At 44.3% G+C, this 21,888-nt stretch overlaps 2 protein-coding genes across 3 annotated transcripts in view; both read right to left on the bottom strand.

The window, feature by feature from the left end:
- Positions 1-21,888, bottom strand: part of LOC147434149 (sequence-specific DNA binding transcription factor ATNDX) — a 161,438-nt gene that overhangs the window by 35,279 nt on the left and 104,271 nt on the right. For both annotated transcript variants that reach the window (XM_086490729.1, XM_086490730.1), the window contains exons 7-13: positions 15,740-15,964; positions 7,110-7,241; positions 6,891-6,986; positions 5,887-6,054; positions 5,465-5,801; positions 4,386-4,511; positions 3,940-4,009 (exon numbers count right to left, since the gene is read on the bottom strand). In XM_086490729.1, the coding sequence (XP_086346855.1) occupies positions 3,940-4,009; positions 4,386-4,511; positions 5,465-5,801; positions 5,887-6,054; positions 6,891-6,986; positions 7,110-7,241; positions 15,740-15,964 (1,154 nt within the window). The remainder of the gene's footprint in view (positions 1-3,939; positions 4,010-4,385; positions 4,512-5,464; positions 5,802-5,886; positions 6,055-6,890; positions 6,987-7,109; positions 7,242-15,739; positions 15,965-21,888) is intronic.
- LOC147434151 (uncharacterized) lies at positions 8,798-10,178 on the bottom strand. Its single transcript, XM_086489896.1, has 3 exons — positions 9,839-10,178; positions 9,552-9,713; positions 8,798-9,462 (listed from the first exon to the last, which is right to left on the bottom strand). The coding sequence occupies exons 1-3, from the start codon at positions 10,139-10,141 to the stop codon at positions 9,019-9,021; spliced, it is 909 nt and encodes a 302-aa protein (XP_086346022.1). The 5' UTR covers positions 10,142-10,178; the 3' UTR covers positions 8,798-9,018.

Here is a 21,888-nt window from a genome sequence, read left to right as displayed (position 1 = left end):
CATGCGGTGTATGAAAGAGATAGATCTGGTGAGCGCCTCAACCACCCCTGCTCGTATAATAGCACGTGGTACTGAAGCCTTGGCCCTAATGAGCCGCGAGATCATAGAGACCAGAGGCTTCTCCATGTCCCCCCAGCCATCACTGCGGCCTGTCCTCCCGTGATGGTCCAGTGAAGGTCCCCAAATCTCAGCTCCGTAGAGCAATACAGAAGCCACCAAAGTGTCAAAGAGCCAGAGCTTCATCCAAGGCATTTGGAGAAACAATCTCACCTTGCCACAATAGACTATGCCAATCACAAGAACGAAGAGGCAGAAGCTTTGATTTACAAAAGTTGACTCTAAGTCCAGCCGCAATGCCAAACAATTCCAAGGCTTCCATAATCACTTCGACATCAACCTGTTGATTACGAGGCATAAACAACGAGTCATCCGCATAAGCCTGGCCAATGAAGGTACTACCCGAGGGTAACCGCAAACCATGAAGACGCTCAACAGAGGTCAAGTGATCAAGATACATCAACAGGGAGTGAGTGGCAATAGCATACAACATAGCACTAAGGGGCAACCCTACCTAACCGAACAACCAAGAGGCCAAGATTCCGTTAAATCACCTTCTAGGATCCCCGAAGACGAACTACAAGCATACAAGAAATTAACCACATTGGCCAATTTAGAACTCAACCCTGGGCACCTCACCGTGGCAGCAATGAAGTCCCACTGTACAATGTCAAAAGCCTTTTCAATATCAACTTGCATAACCAGCACACACATACACACACACTTTGCCGAACTGATGACAAGGCAGCACCCATAAAATCCACCGCAATTTGCACCACAAATCGCGCCAGGAATAGCTGGTGTTGACATGGCAAAAAGGCCAAGCTTTTGGCCAGCAGTTTTTGAAATCATTGACCTGCAAGGCTATTTGGGGTGCCATGTTGGCATTGCTTGCATTTGGGCACCAGCTTTTTCTTTTGGCCATATCGCTTATAAAAGAATGCCTTGGGGGTCTTATCTGGCAGAACAATGCATGGCTGCACAGTTGCAGAGTGGACTCCCCGAATTGTACTATGTGACTTATTAATAAAACAGAAGTACCGAAAGGGGCGCTTGACTCAGGGCTAGTGCATTTGGGTAGAGAACTCCACTCTACCGTGTCTGGACTTGACTTGTTTTGAAGTTAGTATGTGTTTGCTATTCTAATGCCCTGCATACCACACACACACATCCCAAGTCTCTAGCACAGCCCTTTTTTTGGGCGAAAAGTTGGGGCTCCTACCCTTTGCATTACATAAAATTCGTCCATAGGCCAATAAACAAGAACATGGGAAGAACCCTGAAACATATAACATGATATCACAGGGATAAAACACCCACACAACCACAAAATAAATATCAAAAGTGGTCTAGGATCCCAGACGACGAACTACAAGCATACAAGAAATTAACCACATTGGCCAATTTAGAACTGAACCCTAGGCACCTCACCGTGGCAGCAATGAAGTCCCACTGTACAATGTCAAAAGCCTTTTCAATATCAACTTGCATAACCAGCACACACATACACACACACTTTGCCGAACTGATGACAAGGCAGCACCCAAAAAACCCACCGCAATTTGCACCACAAATCACGCCAGAAATAGCTGGTGTTGACATGGCAAAAAGGCCAAGCTTTTGGCCAGCAGTTTTTGAAATCATTGACCTGCAAGGCTATTTGGGGTGCCATGTTGGCATTGCTTGCATTTGGGCGCCAGCTTTTTCTTTTGGCCATATCGCTTATAAAAGAATGCCTTGGGGGTCTTATCTGGCAGAACAATGCATGGCTGCACAGTTGCAGAGTGGACTCCCCGAATTGTACTATGTGACTTATTAATAAAACAGAAGTACCGAAAGGGGCGCTTGACTCAGGGCTAGTGCATTTGGGTAGAGAACTCCACTCTACCGTGTCTGGACTTGACTTGTTTTGAAGTTAGTATGTGTTTGATATTCTAATGCCCTGCATACCACACACACATCCCAAGTCTCTAGCACAGCCCTTTTCTTGGGCGAAAAGTTGGGGCTCCTACCCTTTGCATTACATAAAATTCGTCCATAGGCCAATAAACAAGAACATGGGAAAAACCCTGAAACATATAACATGATATCACAAGGATAAAACACCCACACAACCACAAAATAAATATCAAAAGTGGTGTAGAAGCTCCTGCATAAAGCCTACACAAATCTGCCAAAAGCCTTGTCCACCTTTCGCAGTGTAGTGAAACCGTATAGTGCACTGCTAGTCTCTGGATGCCAAAAACGATCTCAAGTATCTAGTGTAAAAACGATCTTGTATCAGCTCATAGAAACCATGGGACTGAGGAGCCCCTATGCTGTTCCTCAAAAATCATCTACATCCACTCCATCAAATCTCTTTGTGATAGACCAAGGTAGGATGTAGATCTCATACAGATCATAAGGAAGGAACCTACACTGTCATGTGAAGACTACCAAGATGAGGAATTTTCTGGCCATGCCAACCTCCCCAAGGCATCAGTAATCTAGCACTCATACATTCTTTAAAAACTGGCTATAGTCTATAAAATCTCCGGCCTCCACCTACATCTGCTCCTATATAGCATCATAGACTAAACCTCTGTCCAAGGAAACTTGCATGGGTGCACTCTCTGGATCTTATAATATCCAGCCACATGAAGGAGAACAAACATTAGCCAAGCTTTATTGGCGAGCGTAGGAGGCACAAGGCTTCAGACGAGCCTTCTCTGCAGCTTTATTGATCAAGAGAGGCGGAAGGGAAGACTGAAACTGTTGCTTTGTAGATTTTCGCAACGCTTTCAACACAGACCCTTCCAGTGCCTTGGAAGGATCTCATGCAAAGGCACGCACACACATGCAATACATATGTTGCATCCATATATATGTATGTATGAACATACATTCATACACGTTCATATACATACTAGTATTAAAACAGGTATTTTCTTCTCTATTGTTAAGAATTGAGCAACAATTATTACACATATGTCCTTTACTTGTATGTACTTCTATGTGCATCTACATCTACTTCCGTACATAGTGAATGTGACAACTTTGCTGATGTGGAAATTCCACCACAAATAGCGGGCATCCTGTATGGATGACTGAGGTGGCACACTAGGGCAGCTTTATTTGGGCACCAATATTAAAGCAGATGGCTTTCAAACTTTTTGAGATCAGTATTAAAAGCAGATGACTGTGATCCTGTTTTTCGGTGTTTTTCGAGGTGCTGTGAAGGCAAAGTGCTAATAATACGAGGCCTAGCCTCAATTGTAAGACATCACACCTACATGGTCGCAGACAGTCGTAACTCTCTTGATAATTTTAAAAAAAAATACCACCAGGGGTGCTTGACTTGAGGGTCAACACTCTCTGAATGGGAACTATGCATCTCGCGTGTCGTCCACAAAGTGTGAAATGTGAGCTCTTCTGTTTTCTTCAAGAAGTTCCGTTGCTGTTTTACGGGTTTTGTTCAATCATCCGATGGGCAAGAGATCACACTCACACAAAATAGACCAGCCAGTGATGACCCACATAACCCTAATATTCTACAGAACCATGTCCGAGTAGAGATAATAGAGTTTAAATATCACAGTATGTCAACAAACAAACTTCTCCGTAGCTGGATGTTGTTCATAAGGTGCATATGTATCATGCTATGTTGTAGTAGCTAAAACCCACAGAACCTTTGTATATGTGTGATATAAGATAGAGAAAGAATTACGTCATTAAAATCAAAATAAAGGAAAGTTAAGGAAATCTTATGGACAACCATACAGACCATCTGCATTGTCGTGATAATCTTAGTCATCTTGCCATGAAGCTTTCCCATAGTAGCACATTACATTCTGAAACAAACTGTAATTCTAAATCACTGCAGAACATGCTGAATGAGAGTACCTGACCAGTTGGAGATCCTCATCACTAACTACCTCCAAGGAGAGGGATGAAACATGGTCCAGCAACAAAACTGATACAGATGACACGATCCTTTTGTTTAGTCTCAAACCAATAGTTTCCAAAATAAATTGCATGCACAGTACAACCACATTTCTCTACTGATAGGCCAAAAAAAAAAGGAACATAGTGGATACAACCCATCTTACTACATCACAGTCTGCAGAGAGCAAATGAACATTCAAAACTCTAGTCATAAATATGTGTATAACAAGAGACAAACAAATTATGCAAGCGTCCTAACAAACACTCTATATGTAGCAAAGTGAACATAACTACCAGTTAGCTGTTTTGAATGATCTTACGGAGGTTCTCACAAACTCAACAGCAGTCTGAACTGTAGCGAGAAAACAGAGAGAGAGGAGTCTACATGTTTTTAATTTTCTTACAGAGGTTCTCGCAAACACGTACGGCAGTCTGGACTGTACTGAGAAAAAAAGCACTGTTTCCTGGAGTGAATGGTCCAACCATGAGACACTCAACGAACAAGTTCAAGAACCTATCCTTCTCATTGGCTGTGAGCATACAAGAACGAATGTAAGTTTCTTTCAAGAAGTAAACATTAAATCAAACAAACCAACAGTCGACAATCAAAATACAGGGCAATCATCCTGTTGTATAATTATAAGCTTTCCAATTACATGAGGACAGAGGGACAGTGCAGAAATGCACCTGTACTATTGTTACACCCTCTGTGAAGTGCAGGCTGCTATCTAATCACGCATGCCCCGATCTAGGATCCCCCCTGATTCGTATCCTCTCTTTTCATGAGCTAGACCCGTTTAGTCCCATTTTAGAAACCTTAAACAAGTATCATTGCCAGTCATTTCAAGCTTTCCCACAGATATAGACCTTGGACTTGTCTGTGAGATTGAAAATGAGTCTCTGATCCTATGTGCAGAAATACTTCACCTACCAAAGCAAAAGCTACTTAAATCACAAGAACAGTGGCCAGAAACTGTTAACATAACGCGATTAAAACACAAGAAATGCAAGGACAATTGAAAAGTATGTAAATGCACAGGCAGTCAAGGTCCTGCAGTAATGTTGCACTATCTGTGCACTTAACTGATCAAACTTTACCCTGATCTATATGTCGCCCCCCTTTTCTCTCTGATCCTATGTGCAGAAATACTTCACCTACCAAAGCAAAAGCTACTTAAATCACAAGAACAGTGGCCAGAAACTGTTAACATAACGCGATTAAAACACAAGAAATGCAAGGACAATTGAAAAGTATGTAAATGCACAGGCAGTCAAGGTCCTGCAGTAATGTTGCACTATCTGTGCACTTAACTGATCAAACTTTACCCTGATCTATATGTCGCCCCCCTTTTCTCTCCCTAGAATCTAAGTATGGATCCCTGACCCTATGGCAGAACTCAAATGCAAAGAGGTAACTACCTTGCCGCAGAAATAACATAAACACAAAGCATAGATCAGGCTAATAATGAATTTTGAAACTAACCAGGACAAATCTCAGGGTTGAAGCAATGCAAATTTGCTAGTATCTTTACAAACAAAGAAGATCGCTCTTGCGAATATGAAGCAAACTGAAGTTGCCCGGCAGAAAGGGAACAACCAGATGAATCATCTGGCAACAAGGCATTATTACTTCCTGATGCTCTTGTTGAGGAGCCCCCTGAGCTTTTGAAAGAATGCATTGCTGCACCAGCAGCTCTAAATGGATCATATATCAAAACAGAGTCAGATCCTGGCTTGATTTCTTCAGTTGTCAAGCTGCCACACCATCGCGTTAAGAAGGTTGTAGGAGACTGAGCAAGTACTTTGGCCAAATCAGGTGCCTGCACATCATGCAATACCGTTAAATTGCTATGCTTAATGCTTACAAAAACAAATGACAGTCATTAAATAGAATCATAAGCGCACAATAAAATCCATCACAGAGTTTCGAAAATTTGAGTCGTCAGAAAAAATATCTGCCATCCGCATTGCATGAATATAAAGCAGGCCAGAAAGCATTTCATCCTCTTCATCATCCGACTCCTGTGATTCCTTGGGTTCTTCTGTGAGGGCCTTCCTCACAAGAGTAAATACCTGAAAAAGACAACAGTTGTAAACACCTAAAATAAAAAGAGTTATTAATAGCTGAAAACAGGAAAGAACTTTGAGTTGTAATAGGAAGGATCACTACAAAAGAGTTGTCAATAAAGAGAAAAGAGTTCTGAGTTACAACAGGGGAAGGGATACTACTTTTAGAACATTATGGCAGTCAATGTCTCCCAAACGAAAAAGTGTGGTTTTGGTGTGTGCAGCTTTGGGAGTGCCAGGAAATCTCCACTTCAGTATGCATATACATCAATTCTTACAAGGTTGATATTCTTTAAAGTAAAGTATCCTGATTTAGTTTGAAATGTTCTAATTCTTGCACTCGTTCTTGCCTTGTTCGCACCACTGCAGTTCTATCCCAGAACCATGTGACTTAACGCATAAATTGCACAGATGAACTAGTTGGGATAGTCGAACCAAAAATTTGAGAGAGGTGGAACTTGTATAACCATGCGACATAAGCATGAAAAGTAGATTTATGAGGCTCAAAGTTCGGAAAAAAATTGTCCCAAAAAGAATCTCATGTCTAATCTTTGTGATGGTATCCTGAATGGGTTTATCTCTCTGTTACAGAAAGCTAAAAGTTTGCATAGTCAAAATTTGAAGGTACATAACGGGAAATTTCTCAAAATATAATTTTGAAAAAATTTGAAGATGCACAAACCAATGCATAGAGAGAAAACACAATATTATCCAAAGGCATTAAAGATGCTATTTGCTGCCCCATGGAATGTGTTGTATATCAGCCTCTCCTAGAAAACTATGCCCTTTCAACAAGAACAAAGAAAGGTAATAATATTTAATTAGCAATCTGCTGAACTCACTTCTGCTGCTACCATCTCTGCCAGATGCATCGTCCTTGCGTCAGCGGCAACCTCATCCAAAAACGAAACTGACTCTGTCTCACAAAACTTGACCATCTGAGGGCACAAAATGTCATATAGCTTTAACAGTGCAAAACAACCTTATGTAGCATGGACACACCTTAGTGGTCCTGTTTCTTTGCGCACGTGACACTCTTTTTTCAAAAAAAGAAAACTTACCAGTGATAATACTTTTGACTTCAACCGAGCAACCAAAGAAACTAGATACTTCGACTCTGCAAGCAGAAACGGGACGTGCAGCTTTAACACAGTCAGCACCAGATGCAGTACTCCTCCATTCCTACAAAGCTCCTGAAAAACAGCAAATCACAGTAAGGTTGGCAAAAGGCCAACAAAAAAAACTAGTGGGCATAATAAAGCACACTACCTATCACAGCTGTAAACAGAGCAAGACATCAGATATACAGGCTTCTGCATGTATGGAATACAGAATTTTAATATTTATTTTCCCTCCACTTTTCCCAGAGGAGCCTCCCTCTCAACTTTTCGGTAGCCTCCTCAAGCTCCCCTAGAAAGTCAATTTCAAAGTGGCTATATCCGATTTGAGTAGTGGGAAAACCTTTGACAAGTGTGGAGTAGAACCATTGGACACCCATGTGAGTGCCACTAGCAGTATTTTGCAAAATTGACAGTAGAAGATGCTCTTACAATCTGGTGAAGACAGAGTAAGGGTCTACATCCAACAATGCTAATGTGTCAAGTTATGGACAATATGCTTCATAATCCTCTTTGAGACATCTAATCAGGCCGGTCAGGTTTATCAGTAATCCCAGTCATCTTAATGTTCAACGGGTTTCCTTGTGAGTAGGACAAAAGAGACAAGACTTCCCAAACTTATCAATTTTCTTAGAAATCAACCAAAGCATCGGTCGCTGGCGGATCTCATCAATCTCCTCCATGGTCAATAGCTTGACAGGGCATCGTGCATGTTGGGCCAAAGTGATCCGAATCCTCTGATGCAACCTCCGTCGATGTTGTGTAGTCCTCCGCAGTCGTGGGCGTCTGGATCTCCCTAGCTCGATCGCTCGGTCGATCAGTGTGCCTCCGATGTGAGGTGGCGAGCTCTCCTGTGGTAGTAGCTCCTCCGGGTGTCCAGTGTCTGCTCTAAAGAAGTCTGTGATCCGTCTCTGACACTGGCTGGCCTCTCCTCTCATCAGGCTCTCTCTGTGTCTGCGCAACTCGAGCAAAAACAGACCCAAGCATCTCTGATCCTTGTACCGCATGACTCTCAGGAGTGGTCCGAAACCCTCTCTGAACAAGAAGTGGAACCGGCCGCGTATCTCGTAGTAGACGGGGCAGTGGCATGTGTAGTGCAACTCTGTCTCAGGCTCCAGGTCACATAGGAGGCATGTCCTGGCCTCTGCTGGTACTCTGCTGTATCTCCCAGTCTCGATCCGCAGCTGGTGTGAACATGTGCGTATCTGGCCAATCGCACACCGTATCCCATGAGACAAGTGGGTGTCCATGTATCTAGGTCTCCTCACAAGATCGTCCTCCGTAAGCTAGAGAAGATGCTCTCTGTAGAAAGCCATCTTCGTGCCCAGCTCCTGTGCTGGCTGTATCCATGTCCTCCTGGTGATCTCGAACTGTGTGAGAGTCAGAGACGGTGCATCGAGTGAGCAAGGTGGAAAGGTACGTAGTGTACGGTACGGTTTAGGTACGTACGGAACGTACTTCCGTACTGAACCAACCTTTAGGTACGTGATAGGTACGTACCATTTGTGAAAAAAGACAATTACACTAAATTTAAGTTCACAGACCTTTCAAAATTCAGCCTCATTAACAATGCAATGCTTAAAATGAACATATTGATAAAAAAACTTAATGACTCAAGATTCAATACTCAATGAGAAAACCAATGACCATAAATCATAAGACCAAATAACAACTACAAAGTTCAAACATCATGTCCATGGCATTAGCCAGAAGTGGGCATATACCATACAAACTGAATCAAGATCCAAAACAAAGTACTGTGAAATACTACAATGCCATAATAACAATAAAAGTCTGCTGCAGCCTGTCCTCCAAAGCATGAAGTCACCAGTGTGCACTAAGACGTGCGGCCTCAAAAGTCTGTGTCAGATGCGGAAGATGAATCGTCGGTAGAGAGCAAGCCCCCATCATCAAGGACATTGCCCTCCTCATCAAACTCAGGGTCAGGCTCAGCATATGTCAACTCTGGTACAAGCACCTCTGCACCACAAGCCTCCTCAGGCATATCAGCAATCTCTGCATGGATGAGCCAGACAGCTTCATTCGCTCGCCTGCGAATGGAGCGAATAGGAAGCTTCCCCCTGCGAATACTCTCTCGTCTCACAGTGTCTGGATCTCCTCCCACCGTGCGTAGAGGAAGGCTAAGAGCTCGTGCACGTGGTCTAGTCACACGACGATCCACGCTCTCGAGCTCTCTATGCAGCTCTCTGAGAATCTGCTCCTGCTCGTCTCTAATCTGTCGGTCCACCTCCTCTGGTCTAGGATCATCTACCATTTTCAGCTCTGTCGCATCAACCTGTTGAAGAGTAAAATAAAGTTAAACTGACTTATTTATGGCATATGCTTGCAGGTTGAGTTTACAATGGCCAACATCAAGGTAATTACCTGTTTGGGTTGCCCCAAAGAATGGTAACTCCGCACGAGCCTCATGTTGGCTCTGCAATACACCAACTTCTCCAACTGAGAAGTGCTAAGGCGATTTCGAATCTTCGTGTGTATGAGAGAGTAAGCACTCCAATTGCGCTCACATGCTCCAGCCGAGCAATCCTGCTCAGTGATCAAGCAAGAGCGCAATCATCAGCAAGAGAGTGACAAGTGTCAAGTAATATAAAGATGAAGTTAGAAGTTTAAAATGATATATACAATGTAATCATGCATGGCAGTTTCCTAACCTGGGAAAGGATACGCAGAGCAATGCGTGAGAGGTTGGGAAGACCAACTCTCCCATACGAGTGCCACCACGTCAAAGGATACTTTGTGGCTTCCTTCCTCAAAGAAACTACTCTCGTGAAAGAAGCGCCAATGCCATTCATGTAGTTGGTGAATTCCTTGTCTATCCCAAGCTGATCATCCTCTGAAAACATGAGCCCAACATACTCTGATTGTTTTGTGCTAAGCAAGGTATCACTCCATAGCTCTGGCGACCTGTAGAGAGGATGAAGCATGGCAGCCATCGCATGTATGGGACGGCTCATGAAAGTCCAACGGCTCTCAACACATCCCAATAAATCTGATCGGCTGAAATATCAAAACAACTTGTCAATACAAGTTAACTGTTATAACTTAGACTTGAGGGTTAAAATAGACAAGTTACAACCATTAGAACATGAGGAACCCTTACCGATCAATAGTCAACAGATCGCATTTGGAAACGTGGTCTTTCATCTGCATAAACAGATGATAGACTAGTCCCAAGGTCGATCCCTCTATATCCGTCAATCGAAGGAGGAAGTAGACTGGCTTGAGTGCCACTGAAAGAGCGTGCACTTCTGCCAAAAGCTCTCATCAAGGATCCGCCTCTGCAAGTATTTTGTAGATTCATCCTGCGATCTTGACATGCCTCGCCATTTTGGATCCACCACTGTCTGTAGTAGTGGATCTCTAAGTTTGTAGAGCCTCTGTAAAACCAAGTAAATGTAGGCAAACCTGGTTTTTGAAGGTCGAACCATATCCAAAGTGCTATGGCTGCGGAAGATAGCAAGAGCCTGATGTTTCTTGCGAAAGAATGTGGTGACCTTGACTACATCTGCAACTATGGGCTGCACCCATGAAAGTTTGCCAATATCCTCCATGAGCAAATCCAAACAATGTGCAGCACATGGAGTCCACACTATGCCAGGAAAATGTTGCTCCACCATAAATCCCATTGCCTTGCAATTAGCTGCATTATCTGTCACCACCTGCACAACATTCTCCTTGCCAACCTCCTCTATGGCTGTTTTGATGTGACCAAAAATAAACTCAGCCGTGATCTTTTCCCCTAGTTTTCCTGCATCCACAGCACGCAAGAAATAGGTGCCCAAAGCAGAAGACACAAGAATATTGATTATGTGTCGTCTGCGTATGTCTTCCCAACCATCTGAGATAATGGTGCATCCAAACTCCTTCCATCCAGCTTTCACAGGCGTAAGCGCCTTGTCAATTAAGGCCTTCTGTTCATCTAACATAGTGGTGCGCATCTTTGTGTAATCAAGACCTGTCCATGTCTCAGTAGGCCCCACCTGTGCAATGGCTTTTACCATTCTTTTCCACTGATCTGCGCGCAAAACATTGAAAGATATGTTGCACTCAATAAGAGTGCGACATATCTCCATCTTTGCCACCCTCTGACGCTCTTTCACCCAAGCCTGAGAAGAGATGCGACTAGGCAAAGTGGTCTGCGTTGATGTTTCAAATGTACCTTTTTCACGTGGCAAGGAATCCTCACCTTCACCACCAACACGTGCTCTCTTCCTGGAAGTAGGGGGTTGCATGGAGGCCGAACCTCCTCCAACCTCTGTCTCCACACCTAAAGACTCCAGCTCTCCAACAAAAGCATCATGTAAAGCATCCTGTGTGCTGGGAGCACCTCTCAAAGCAGGAGCACCAACAAGAAAATACTCTTGAATAAGCTGCTCCCTCAGAGGTGGTGGTATTTTCTCACATGCACCAATCTGATCAGTGCACCCGATGCCTGTCAAGTGCTTTTTGACTCGCGTAATAGTGCTGGTGTATTGGTCCCCACAATACTTGCATTACCATAAGCGTGTACCAGAACCTTGCTGAGAAGTGGTCGTGATGATCCTCAAAACATTGGTGTGGAGCGACCAGTTGGGGTTGGTTTTACGTGGCATAATGAATCCTGCACATTGCAAATGCAAAAGAGTGCACGCACATGAGAAGTATGGAGTGCGAGAGAAGAGTAGCAATACCTTTTCACGCGCGTAGCTCGGCTCTGCAAGACTCTGTGCACTGCTCTGCAGACTTCTTTGTAACAGAACAGAGACTCTTTTGCTACAGTGGTCGATTAAAAAAGCCTAAGGCTTCCCCCCTTCACACTAATAAGCCTAACTGGAAGCGCTCCCTAGCGGAATTTAACCGAGCAAAAAACGCCCAAATTTTTTTTTATGCCGTACTGTACCGTACCGTACGGTTGTATCGTACGGAAAGGTACCGTACGTACGTACGGATTCTACTCTGCGAGTGAGTACTGGAAGGGCGGCAGTGTGTCTATTCTTGAACCCATGCACATGAAACCATGATGTCATCTCCCCATACCAGCATGTTGTATCTCCCTGCATGGCTAACTGTCGAGAGGACTCAAGTGCAAGGCGGGCATATCTGTTTCTGGGAAGTTCCCAAATGCGGTGTATCAGAGACAGATCTGGTGAGCGCCTCAACCACTAGCGGGGGTCCAGCTAGCTCTGCTGGTATAATGACACGTGGTACTGAAGCCTTGGCTCTATTGAGCCGTGAGATCATAGAGACTAGTGGCTTCTCCATGTCCCCCCATCCATCAGTGCGACCTGTACTCCCAAGATGGTCCAATGAAGGTCCCCAAATCTCAGCTCCATAGAGCAATGCAGAAGCCACCAGGGTGTCAAAGAGCCAGAGCTTCGTCCGAGGCTCCTGAAACTGAACATGTGAACACATCCTCTCCACTCTACCATGCTGCATGGGCTCTAGTCAATCTAGTCTCTTCTGCTCTTCTCAATGAAAATGATGGTCCACTAAAAACCACTCCAAGGTAGGTGTAAGCATCTGTATACTCCACTGTCTCCTGACCGTATGTGAATGCGGGCGCTGACCTCCTGATCCACTATGGGGTGGTATTAAATACCATGACCTTGGTTTTACCAAGGTTGACAGACAAGCCACTTTCATGGGCAAAGCTATGCAAAGCATCCAAGTGACGTTGCATCCCCTCTGGAGAGTCAGAGATCAACACAATATCATCAGCATATAACAATAGTGGGATCCATGTTCCTGCCAGTTGTGCACCTCTATCACCATCTCTCTCAATGTAGTCAGAATACTCATCCACATACATACCAAACAGAGTAGGAGAGAGCGGGCAACCCTGCTTTACCCCAATCGTGGAATGAACCGTTGTAGATAGGCCCTCTGAGGTGCGTACATGCCCCACTACTGACCTATACAGTGCCATGACCCCCCAAATGAGCTCTATGGGTACTCCCATCTCCTATAATCTGCGGATCAATCTAGCTCTGGGTACAGTGTCAAATACTTTGCGGAAGTCCACAAGGCTGCAATAGATCCGTCTCCCATGTGATCTGCCCTCCTCAATGATGGCTCTGAGTGTCAAGATATGGTCAAGAGTAGAAAAACCTCTCCTGAATCTTGCCTGCCCGGTTGCGCTTCCTTCTTCTGCCCGTCTACTCAGCTGCTGCTCAAGAATGGATGCGTACAACAGTGCCAATGTGTGTCCGATCATGATAGTGTGATAATTCCCAGGCTCCATAGGGTCTCTTGACTTGAAGATAGGTACAATAGTAGATAGGCTCCAAGTATCAGGCAAGCCCTCGCACATGGCACGATTAAACATAACTACTAGGAGATCTGCTAGTAGATCTCTGGCATGCATGAAGTGCTCAGCCACTAAGCCATCATGATCATATGCTCTCCCAGTCCTCATCCTGTCAATGGCCTTCCTCACCATCTCAGCGGTGAAAAAAGCACATGTGTGGGGGCATGGATCGGGGGGTCGAGAAGGGGCAGCTGTCCAGGAACTGTGTATAGAGGTGACGCATACTGGCCCCAAGCCTCTGTGGAGGTAATGGCAAGGGGAGGGGAGTGCTCATGAAAGAGCCGCCATGCCTCACGTGAGTCCTGACTCAAGAATAGGTGGTATAGATCCTGCTCTAGGCGAAGCCAAAAATGTCCTCTTCTTACGCCGCACTAGGCGTCGGAAGTCAATCTGTGACTGTTTGTGAGTGATGTCCTCCAAAAGCACCTCTCCTGAAGTCTAGCTCTGGTCTCTCGGCATTCCTCGTCATACTAGTTGTTCTGGGGCATGCTCCCAGAACGACGTCTCTGCTCAAGCTGTGTGTGTGGGTATGCCTGTGCTGCTGCATCATGTAACGTTTGCGTCAATATAGTAGTAAGCTCCTCCAAAGGTGGCCCTGGCTCTTCTATACACAAGCGTTTGTAGATCCCATCTATGTATACAGAGTCCGTCTCCCATGTGAAGGTGTAGCGAGTAGGAGTTGCTGCCTGTGGCCTGTGTGCTACACTAAACTCGAAAGATATGGTCAACGACATAAGAGCATGGTCCACTGCCACACCAATAGGTATGGGTCCAACTGTGAGGTCCTGGATACTAGAGATGAGACTTGGCTGTGCCATGACATAATCCACTGTGCTAGCTCCATGTCTGTGTGGAAAGCATGTAAAACCCCATGCAGCGGGAAATCTCTGTAGGCCATTCAAGATGACCAATCCATGTGCAGTCCCCATGTCTATCAACTGTCGTCCATACTCAGTATGCTCCCCATCTTGTGATAGTCTAGATAGGCCCGTCTCTGCAACATCCAGCTCTCTCAGCATCTCTTCTGAAGTATCATAAAAAACTGTCTGATGATGAGCAGTCCTGGCATTGAAATCCCCTAAAATGATGATGCCACCATCTCTAGAGAACTCCCAGATGCCATCATCCAAAATAGAAAAGAGGGACTGTCCTCTGGGTGGTGCATACAGTGACACACTCGGGGGAAAGTAGCAAATAGCAATGTAAAGATATCTACATGTCTCTGCTCTCAATCTCACCCACATGTACCTAGCTTGCTCATCCCTGCGAGCTATGTGTATCAATGGTTGCAACTCCTCCCTGAATAACACTGCCACTCCACCTGAGCCCCGCCCTCTGTGCTCTGATCGTGTCTCCTTTCTACATGCGGTCTCCCATCTGTATCCATTAATGTGAGGCATAGACTACCCAGGGGCCTGATGTGTCTCAGAGTAGAGGATGATATCTCTCCCACTAAAACTTTCCTCAAAAGCACCCACATCTAGACGCATAGATCCATTACAATTCCAGATAGCAACTTTGAGTGTAGTACCACGTCATGTGGAGCGTGGCTCCAATATCACCACTCTTCCATCTCGGTAAAAAGCAATATTACCTTTTTCCCTTGCCGCTTTAATCTCTGGCATTACCTCCTGCATATGAGCTATCTGTGAGAAGAAGAAGAAGAAGAAGAAGAAGAGAGTTTAACGTCGTAGGAAACTATCCCAAGGGACCTTAAAGATCTAGCCGACGATGAGTTGAACACAAACACAAATGGGACGGACACAACGGCAATCACAAACACCTTTTGTCTTCCGACACCACACCAAGGCAAGATCAAGCTCAATGATGCTGTGTACCCACGACATTGGCACCAATGCCTTAGAGAAGTAAACTTCTTGTGGGCCGGCAATGTAATCAAGCACGATTATTTGTACTCACTTACATTGTTGATATCCAATTTATCCGTCTAATACGTCTCTTTATCCTTCTACAAACATATACTAATACCTAATTTTCTTTCATTGATGTTCATAAAAAATGTCCTGCTGTCTCTAGTCATGCTGTTTTTCTTATACAGAAAACCAGCATTATCATTCTAGAGCTGTAAAATCCCAGGTAAATGAATCCTTTCTATTGGGCGTTGATTAGAGTCATGACCAACATGTCATTCAATTACAGAAACAATAACATTTAATGGTTCTGCTGGTCCTCAAAGGCATGTCTTGATCTACGTTGCCAAGGGATATATTTTAAGCAAAAGTGAACATGTAAAGTAGAAGCATACCTTATGATTCAGCACTTTGTCTCTGAATGCCTGTGGTTGGCAAAGAGACTGTAAAACTTGAACAGATGCTTCACATTGCTGGGCAATCACTTCTGCCATAGACTCAGCCACATTTGATGATACTCTATTGCTCATGAGCTTGGAGTTCAATGCACGCAGCTTGGTTTGTAGTAGTCCAATATCTCTTCTCACAGCATCAAATGCTGCATCCATAAAGATGTCAACCTGCGCCAAATTGAAATTAAAATAAGCAGCCAGAGTTTTTTTAAGGAGAGAAAAATGATATCCCTTTGATTATGAGCTGTCTATACTCCCTCAACCCCCTTTCAGCACCTTCCTCCCTGTCCTCCATGCGTGATATATGCCAAGACACCCACAAATATTTTGACAACAGTTGACAAACATTAAGTTGTTCTATAATCCCATCTCAAGAGTTTCTTTGAAGTATCAAAGTCAATGGTAAGATCAATCTGGTTGTTAAACCAAAAGATAGTAGAAACTCCATGCAAAAACATTACCAAATTAAGTATTCGATATCGGATCTTTTATCATATTTAAGGCCATTTTGCTACAAATTCATACAACCAGAAAAAATTCACAACTGGCGAAGAATTTTAATACCAGCTGACACACATTGTTGTGTTACTGCCAAATGAACATAAGTACAACAAAAACACTCCTGTATAATAAGCATGCTTCCTAGTCGTTTTAATATTACCTTGCACAAATAGTTCATGCAATTTAGTTTCTCTCAATGAAAAAAAAAACAAACCCGGGTATGACAGACCTCAACAAACCACACTGCCCATTTTATTTTGTGTTTGTGCTATTTCAATTATAAAACCATCATTCCCAAAACAGATCTTATTCTTAGTAGTGAAAATTTTTACTAACATCCGTTTGCACCTTTGTACCTACTTATTGAACCAGCAACCCAAGTTTCACTCTATAAACCCATTTGTAACTCAGTTTCTTTCCTTATGGCGAAGGTGTAAATTTCCATATGATAATTGCATTAAATACAGTCATCTCCTCATCCATTGCTACATCTCATTCAAGTGTTCCAACAGCTTCTAGGTTCCATTACATGCATTCCCTTTTCCATGTATGCAAAATGATGCACAACAAAACTATGATATCTCAACCTCTCCATGGGATACTTGACACGGGTTGACCAATGTACACCCAGATCACTATATGAAGCATCTCTTGCACCCTACAATCTTTGCACACCTTGTTTTCTTTTTTGGTTTTTCCACAAGAAAATATTCCATTGAGATAAACATCTCAAGGGCACAACCTCAAGATAAAATGTACAATTGCCGATCATTGCAGAGCTGTGATCCCAAATATACTCTAAATATACAATTGATGACCAAGACTATTTCTTGGTTTTCAAAGAAATTTCTAACATCCACATTCTTCAGTGATCAAAGAGGGGGGAGAATTCTCCTCAAACTGTGCCTACGAACAGCAAGAGGAACATCATCAATTTAGAAACTGCATAAAAGCTCTCTAGAGTTCCCAGGTACCCTGATGGGTCCAAGAGATGCAGGTGGTATCCTTGAACGTGGCATAGTAAGATTCTTAGTAACTCTTAACCGGTTCCGAAGATGCCGGTGGTATCTTTGTTGAAGAAGATGAAGCCTGTAGAGGTGGATCCTATAGTGGATCCATGTGTCCGTAAACCTGTCCAATTGGAGGCACATTGTCTGCCTCTGCCACCTTTTCCTCTTCTTTGCTTCTCTTCTCCTGGCTCTCTCACCATCTTTTCTCTTAGATCTTGAAGATACCTCTTGTCCCTCCTGCAACAATGTCTACTCTCTGTGTTATGGATGCTCTATCCTCCTAGTGCATCCAAAAACCATATGGCATGCTATGCCACAAACAAAACGGTGTCCTGGTCACCCAATAAAAAATACTCTATGTTGTACATCACCTCCATGGATAGTAGAGGGAGAGATGAATCGAGGAGGATTCTTCACAAGAACAGGCTGAAAATTCAATCTGAGACTGGGGGAGTATATACCATCGGACAACGCACCACCCTCAACCAACAGAACACCTAAACTACTGCAATCTTGGACACAAATTTGAGGAAGATGAGATGGCTAAATAGAATCTCATTGTGGAACTGGATTTGTGTTGATGCATACTAAAGACTGTATTGTCGAGTGATGATGGTCATTGGCATGTATGCATGAAGTCAGTGTCTACTAAAGAATTGGATTGAAATTTTTGCAAGTGTAATCGTGGCCAATTGTCACAGAAACGGAAGCGAGCACTTCAACACTTTCGGGACTATTCAATTATACCGTTTGAAAATGCACACAGAGTGAAGTAATTCAAAGGGACACAACACTAGGGACTAGAAGACGGGGCTGGTCTCGTCCCTTCAAGAGATTTTTCTACTAGTTTATCAACTGATTCTTACAAAACACATGAACCGGAGAAACTTATATTGTATTTCTCCATCCCAGAACTATTCTGATGCGAGAAATACATGATATTCCCTAGCTCAGTGGCTCCCAAAAGGGCTATCTCTATCTAGTTCTGTATTCCTTTGTGAGAGTGGGATTACTTATGTTATCCACCTGCTTACGGAGTGCTGAAGCGAGGTTGCCTTCCCTGAAATTTGGTGTTTAGGAGCTCTTTTGAGGGCTGAAAAACTGTCACAGCCAACAGAGCACTTGTTTGAGTGCGGCTATCCATAGAGGACACACACAAGCATCTGTTGGCTGCCCTCCACCTCCAAGTGCACTCCTTATGTCAGGTGCAGCAGAAGAGAATAAGGATTTTGCTCGGATCTAGTACTCCACACACAAGCACAAGGGTGAGAAAACTGAACTGAACTGAAAGAAAAAGAGAGACAAGAGAGAGAAAAGAGACGATACACAGATGTCGGGTCCCAAACCTCAAGGGCCCCCTTGCTCTGTTGCCAGAGCAAGTACTTTCTTTATTCTTGCACAATGCTGATACAATGACTAAATGCTGAGATGCTGATGCTAATGGATACTGATGCTACTGATGCTGGGTACTGGGTACTAAGGTACTGAGGGGGTACTGAGGTTCTATGTCGAAGACGAGGATGTCGACGACGGGTATTGCGAGTTCTATGTCGAAGACGGGGAGCTCAACGACGAGGTCTATGTCGAAGACGATGAAGTCGACGACGAGGTACTAAGGGTCTTTGTCGATGACGATGAAGTCGACGACGGTACTGTGTCGAAGACGGTGAAGTCAACGACGATTCTGTGTCGAAGACGGTGAAGTTGAGTACGGTTCTGTGTCGAAGACGGTGATGTCAACGACGGGTACTGCTGGTCTATGTCGATGACGACAACGACAATGGTGACTGTGACAATAACGATGATGGTGTCGTCGTCAAGTCCGAGACTACGATGACGATGACAATGTCGATGACGACCATGGTGTCGATGACGACGGCGTCAAGGCTGAAAACTGAAAACTCTAGGCTTCTTGCTCGGGATCTGCTATTGTTGTGGCACTGCGGCATAGGTCTGCAACCGCCGAGTCGCACTTGGGCTAAAATGCAAAAATGCTAGGCTGATCTGGCTGAAATGCAAAACGCTAGGCTGTCTTGGCTGCAAACTGAAAACGCTAGGCTGATCTACTGTTGGTTGGTCAATGCGGCGAGGAACTGCAACGAGGATTTGCGGTCCGGCGAAGCGTGTGGGCTGAAAACGCTGATGGCTGTGGGCTGAAAACGCTGGGTTGAACTGCAGAGAAATTGCTGGGGAGCCTGAGGGTGCCTGTCGGTCTCCTGCGGTGCATGCCCTTTCTATGTCCCTGCTTCTTCAGCTTCTACTGAGTGCCCAATGGATTTCATTTATAGGAATTATATGCTGGGTAGGGCAAGCTTCAACTTACCAAAAAGAATTCCAAAAGTCACTTTTAATAAAATGACTTATAAGAGGTGGTTCACGCGGTAAAATCCATGCATGATGAAATGATTGTTCTTGTGCAAGAGAGGGTATGCAACTATGACCAGCTTGGACATGCACGTCCTGCTAGAGGCTCACAAAGTGCCAGGCTAGGTCCTACGCTAAGACTGACGCTAGACTATAGAAGAAGCGTGTCCACGTGGCGCAAGTGAAGTGCGCACGTGACATCCCTCCCTGTTAAAAGTGAGGCACAGCTGCTGAACTTCTATCTGTACTTCTGATGCTGACTGATGAATGTTTCTGATGTTGTGGATACATCACCAATGAAAATTCCTCCGAAACCACGGATTGATGGTGTTGCGGGTACTACTGGCGATGCAAACACCGTGTAAGGGTCACTATCCAGCCTTACTACGAGATAGTGCTGACTCTACCTGCTGTAGCAAGAGTTGTTCCCCGAACATTGCCTGTGGTGAAAACATTACCGGTTTTGATGGATTGAGGTTTGGTTCCGAAGTTCTCCAAAGGTTCAATGACGAGGGAAATGGATGCACGCTACATGCGAATGCGATTGCGAATGCAGAAGAGGTTAGGGATCATGTCTCTAACTCTATCCGCATAAGAGGCTAGGAGATCTTGGTACTCAAGATCTCGGTTCTCGTGTATACGATGTAGATCTTCCTACAAAGACATGGCAATGAAGACGGGCTCTAGTTAGTCCATGGTCGGGACTCAAAAGATTCTTCAGGAAAAAATTTGACAGAGATTCCTTGGGTTCTTGGTTTTGCTTGGATTCTTTGGGTTCTTTGGTTCTTCTTGGGTTCTTGGTTATTGATGTTTCTTCATACTTGATGATTCTTCCCTTGAGTTCGCAAAGCCGAAGCACACTCTCACGTGTACATCTAACCCTATGTGTACGTGGACAAGCTACGTCATGACATAGGTTCAGTTCAATTAGATTAGGAAGTGTTCTGGCACTTTTGTGAGTCTGTTCACAGACCGTGCATGTCCAAACACTTAGATTAGATGCATATCCTCTGGTTGCACATAGCATGACCACCAGATTTCCATCAGAACCCATCAGGAGCATTTTTACAATGCATAGACCTATTTTCCCCATTTTAGCCAACTTTCACTTATTATTTTTAAGTGACTTTTGTTGGGAACTGGGTAGGGCAATTTAGCCATGCAAGTATATAAGAAACCCTAGCGCTAGCACTTTCTGGCAGAAGAGGCAGCAGGGACCTAACATTCACAGTGCACCTTCTCCCCCCAGCAAGAAGACTCAGCATTTTCAACCAAGAACAGCCAGCGTTTTCTACAAATGTAGATTCAGCCCAACGTTTGTAGTTGCAGATCAAGGCGGTATTAGCAGACCCAGTAGAAGCCATAGCGTTTTTGCAGCAGAGCCTAGATCAGCCCTGGCGTTTTTGAATCAGCAGTACAACTCAGTGTTTTGTAGATTCTCCGTGACGGAACCATCATTAGCATCAATGTCTTTAGTTTTCAGCAGCCAAATTCCGATGCAGAACCCCGAACCTCGAAGATCTCACCTTCCCGCAGCAAATCCTCGCCAAACGATCATATCCAACGTAGTTTACAGTTTCAGCCCGAAAACACAGATTTCAACATCTGCGTTTTCAGCGCGTCGTCGTCGCATCGTCGTCATCGACATCGTCACCGACATAGACTCAGAATTCAGCAAAGTAAAGTTTTCACCATAGGCAATGTTCGGGGAACAACTCTTGCTACAGCAACCAGAGTCAGCACTATCTCGTAGTAAGGCTGGACAGTGACCCTTACACGGTGTTTGCATCGCCAGCAGTACCCGCAGCACCATCAATCTGTGGTTTCGGAGGAATTTTCATTGGTGATGCATCCACAGCATCAAAAGCATTCATCAATCAGCATCAGAAGTACAGATAGAAGTTCGGCAGCTGTGCCTCACTTTTAACAGGGGGAGATGTCACGTGCGCACTTCACTTGCGCCACGTGGACACGCTTCTTCTATAGTTAGTGTCAGTCTTAGCGTAGGACCTAGCCTGGCACTTTGTGAGCCTCTAGCAGGACGTGCATATCCAAGCCGGTACAGTACCTCACTTTGAAAAGGAGGAAATGTCACGTGCACATCTAACCCTATGTGTACGTGGACAAGCTACGTCATGACATGGGTTCAGTTCAATTAGATTAGTAAGTATTCTGGCACTTTTGTGAGTCTGTTCGCAAACCGCCGTGCATGTCCAA

The sequence above is a fragment of the Adiantum capillus-veneris genome, chromosome 19, assembly GCF_014529385.1.
Source record: "Adiantum capillus-veneris isolate H3 chromosome 19, ASM1452938v2, whole genome shotgun sequence".
In the NCBI taxonomy this organism is placed as follows: Eukaryota; Viridiplantae; Streptophyta; class Polypodiopsida; order Polypodiales; family Pteridaceae; genus Adiantum; species Adiantum capillus-veneris.
This window is presented reverse-complemented; position numbering and strand designations above follow the sequence as displayed.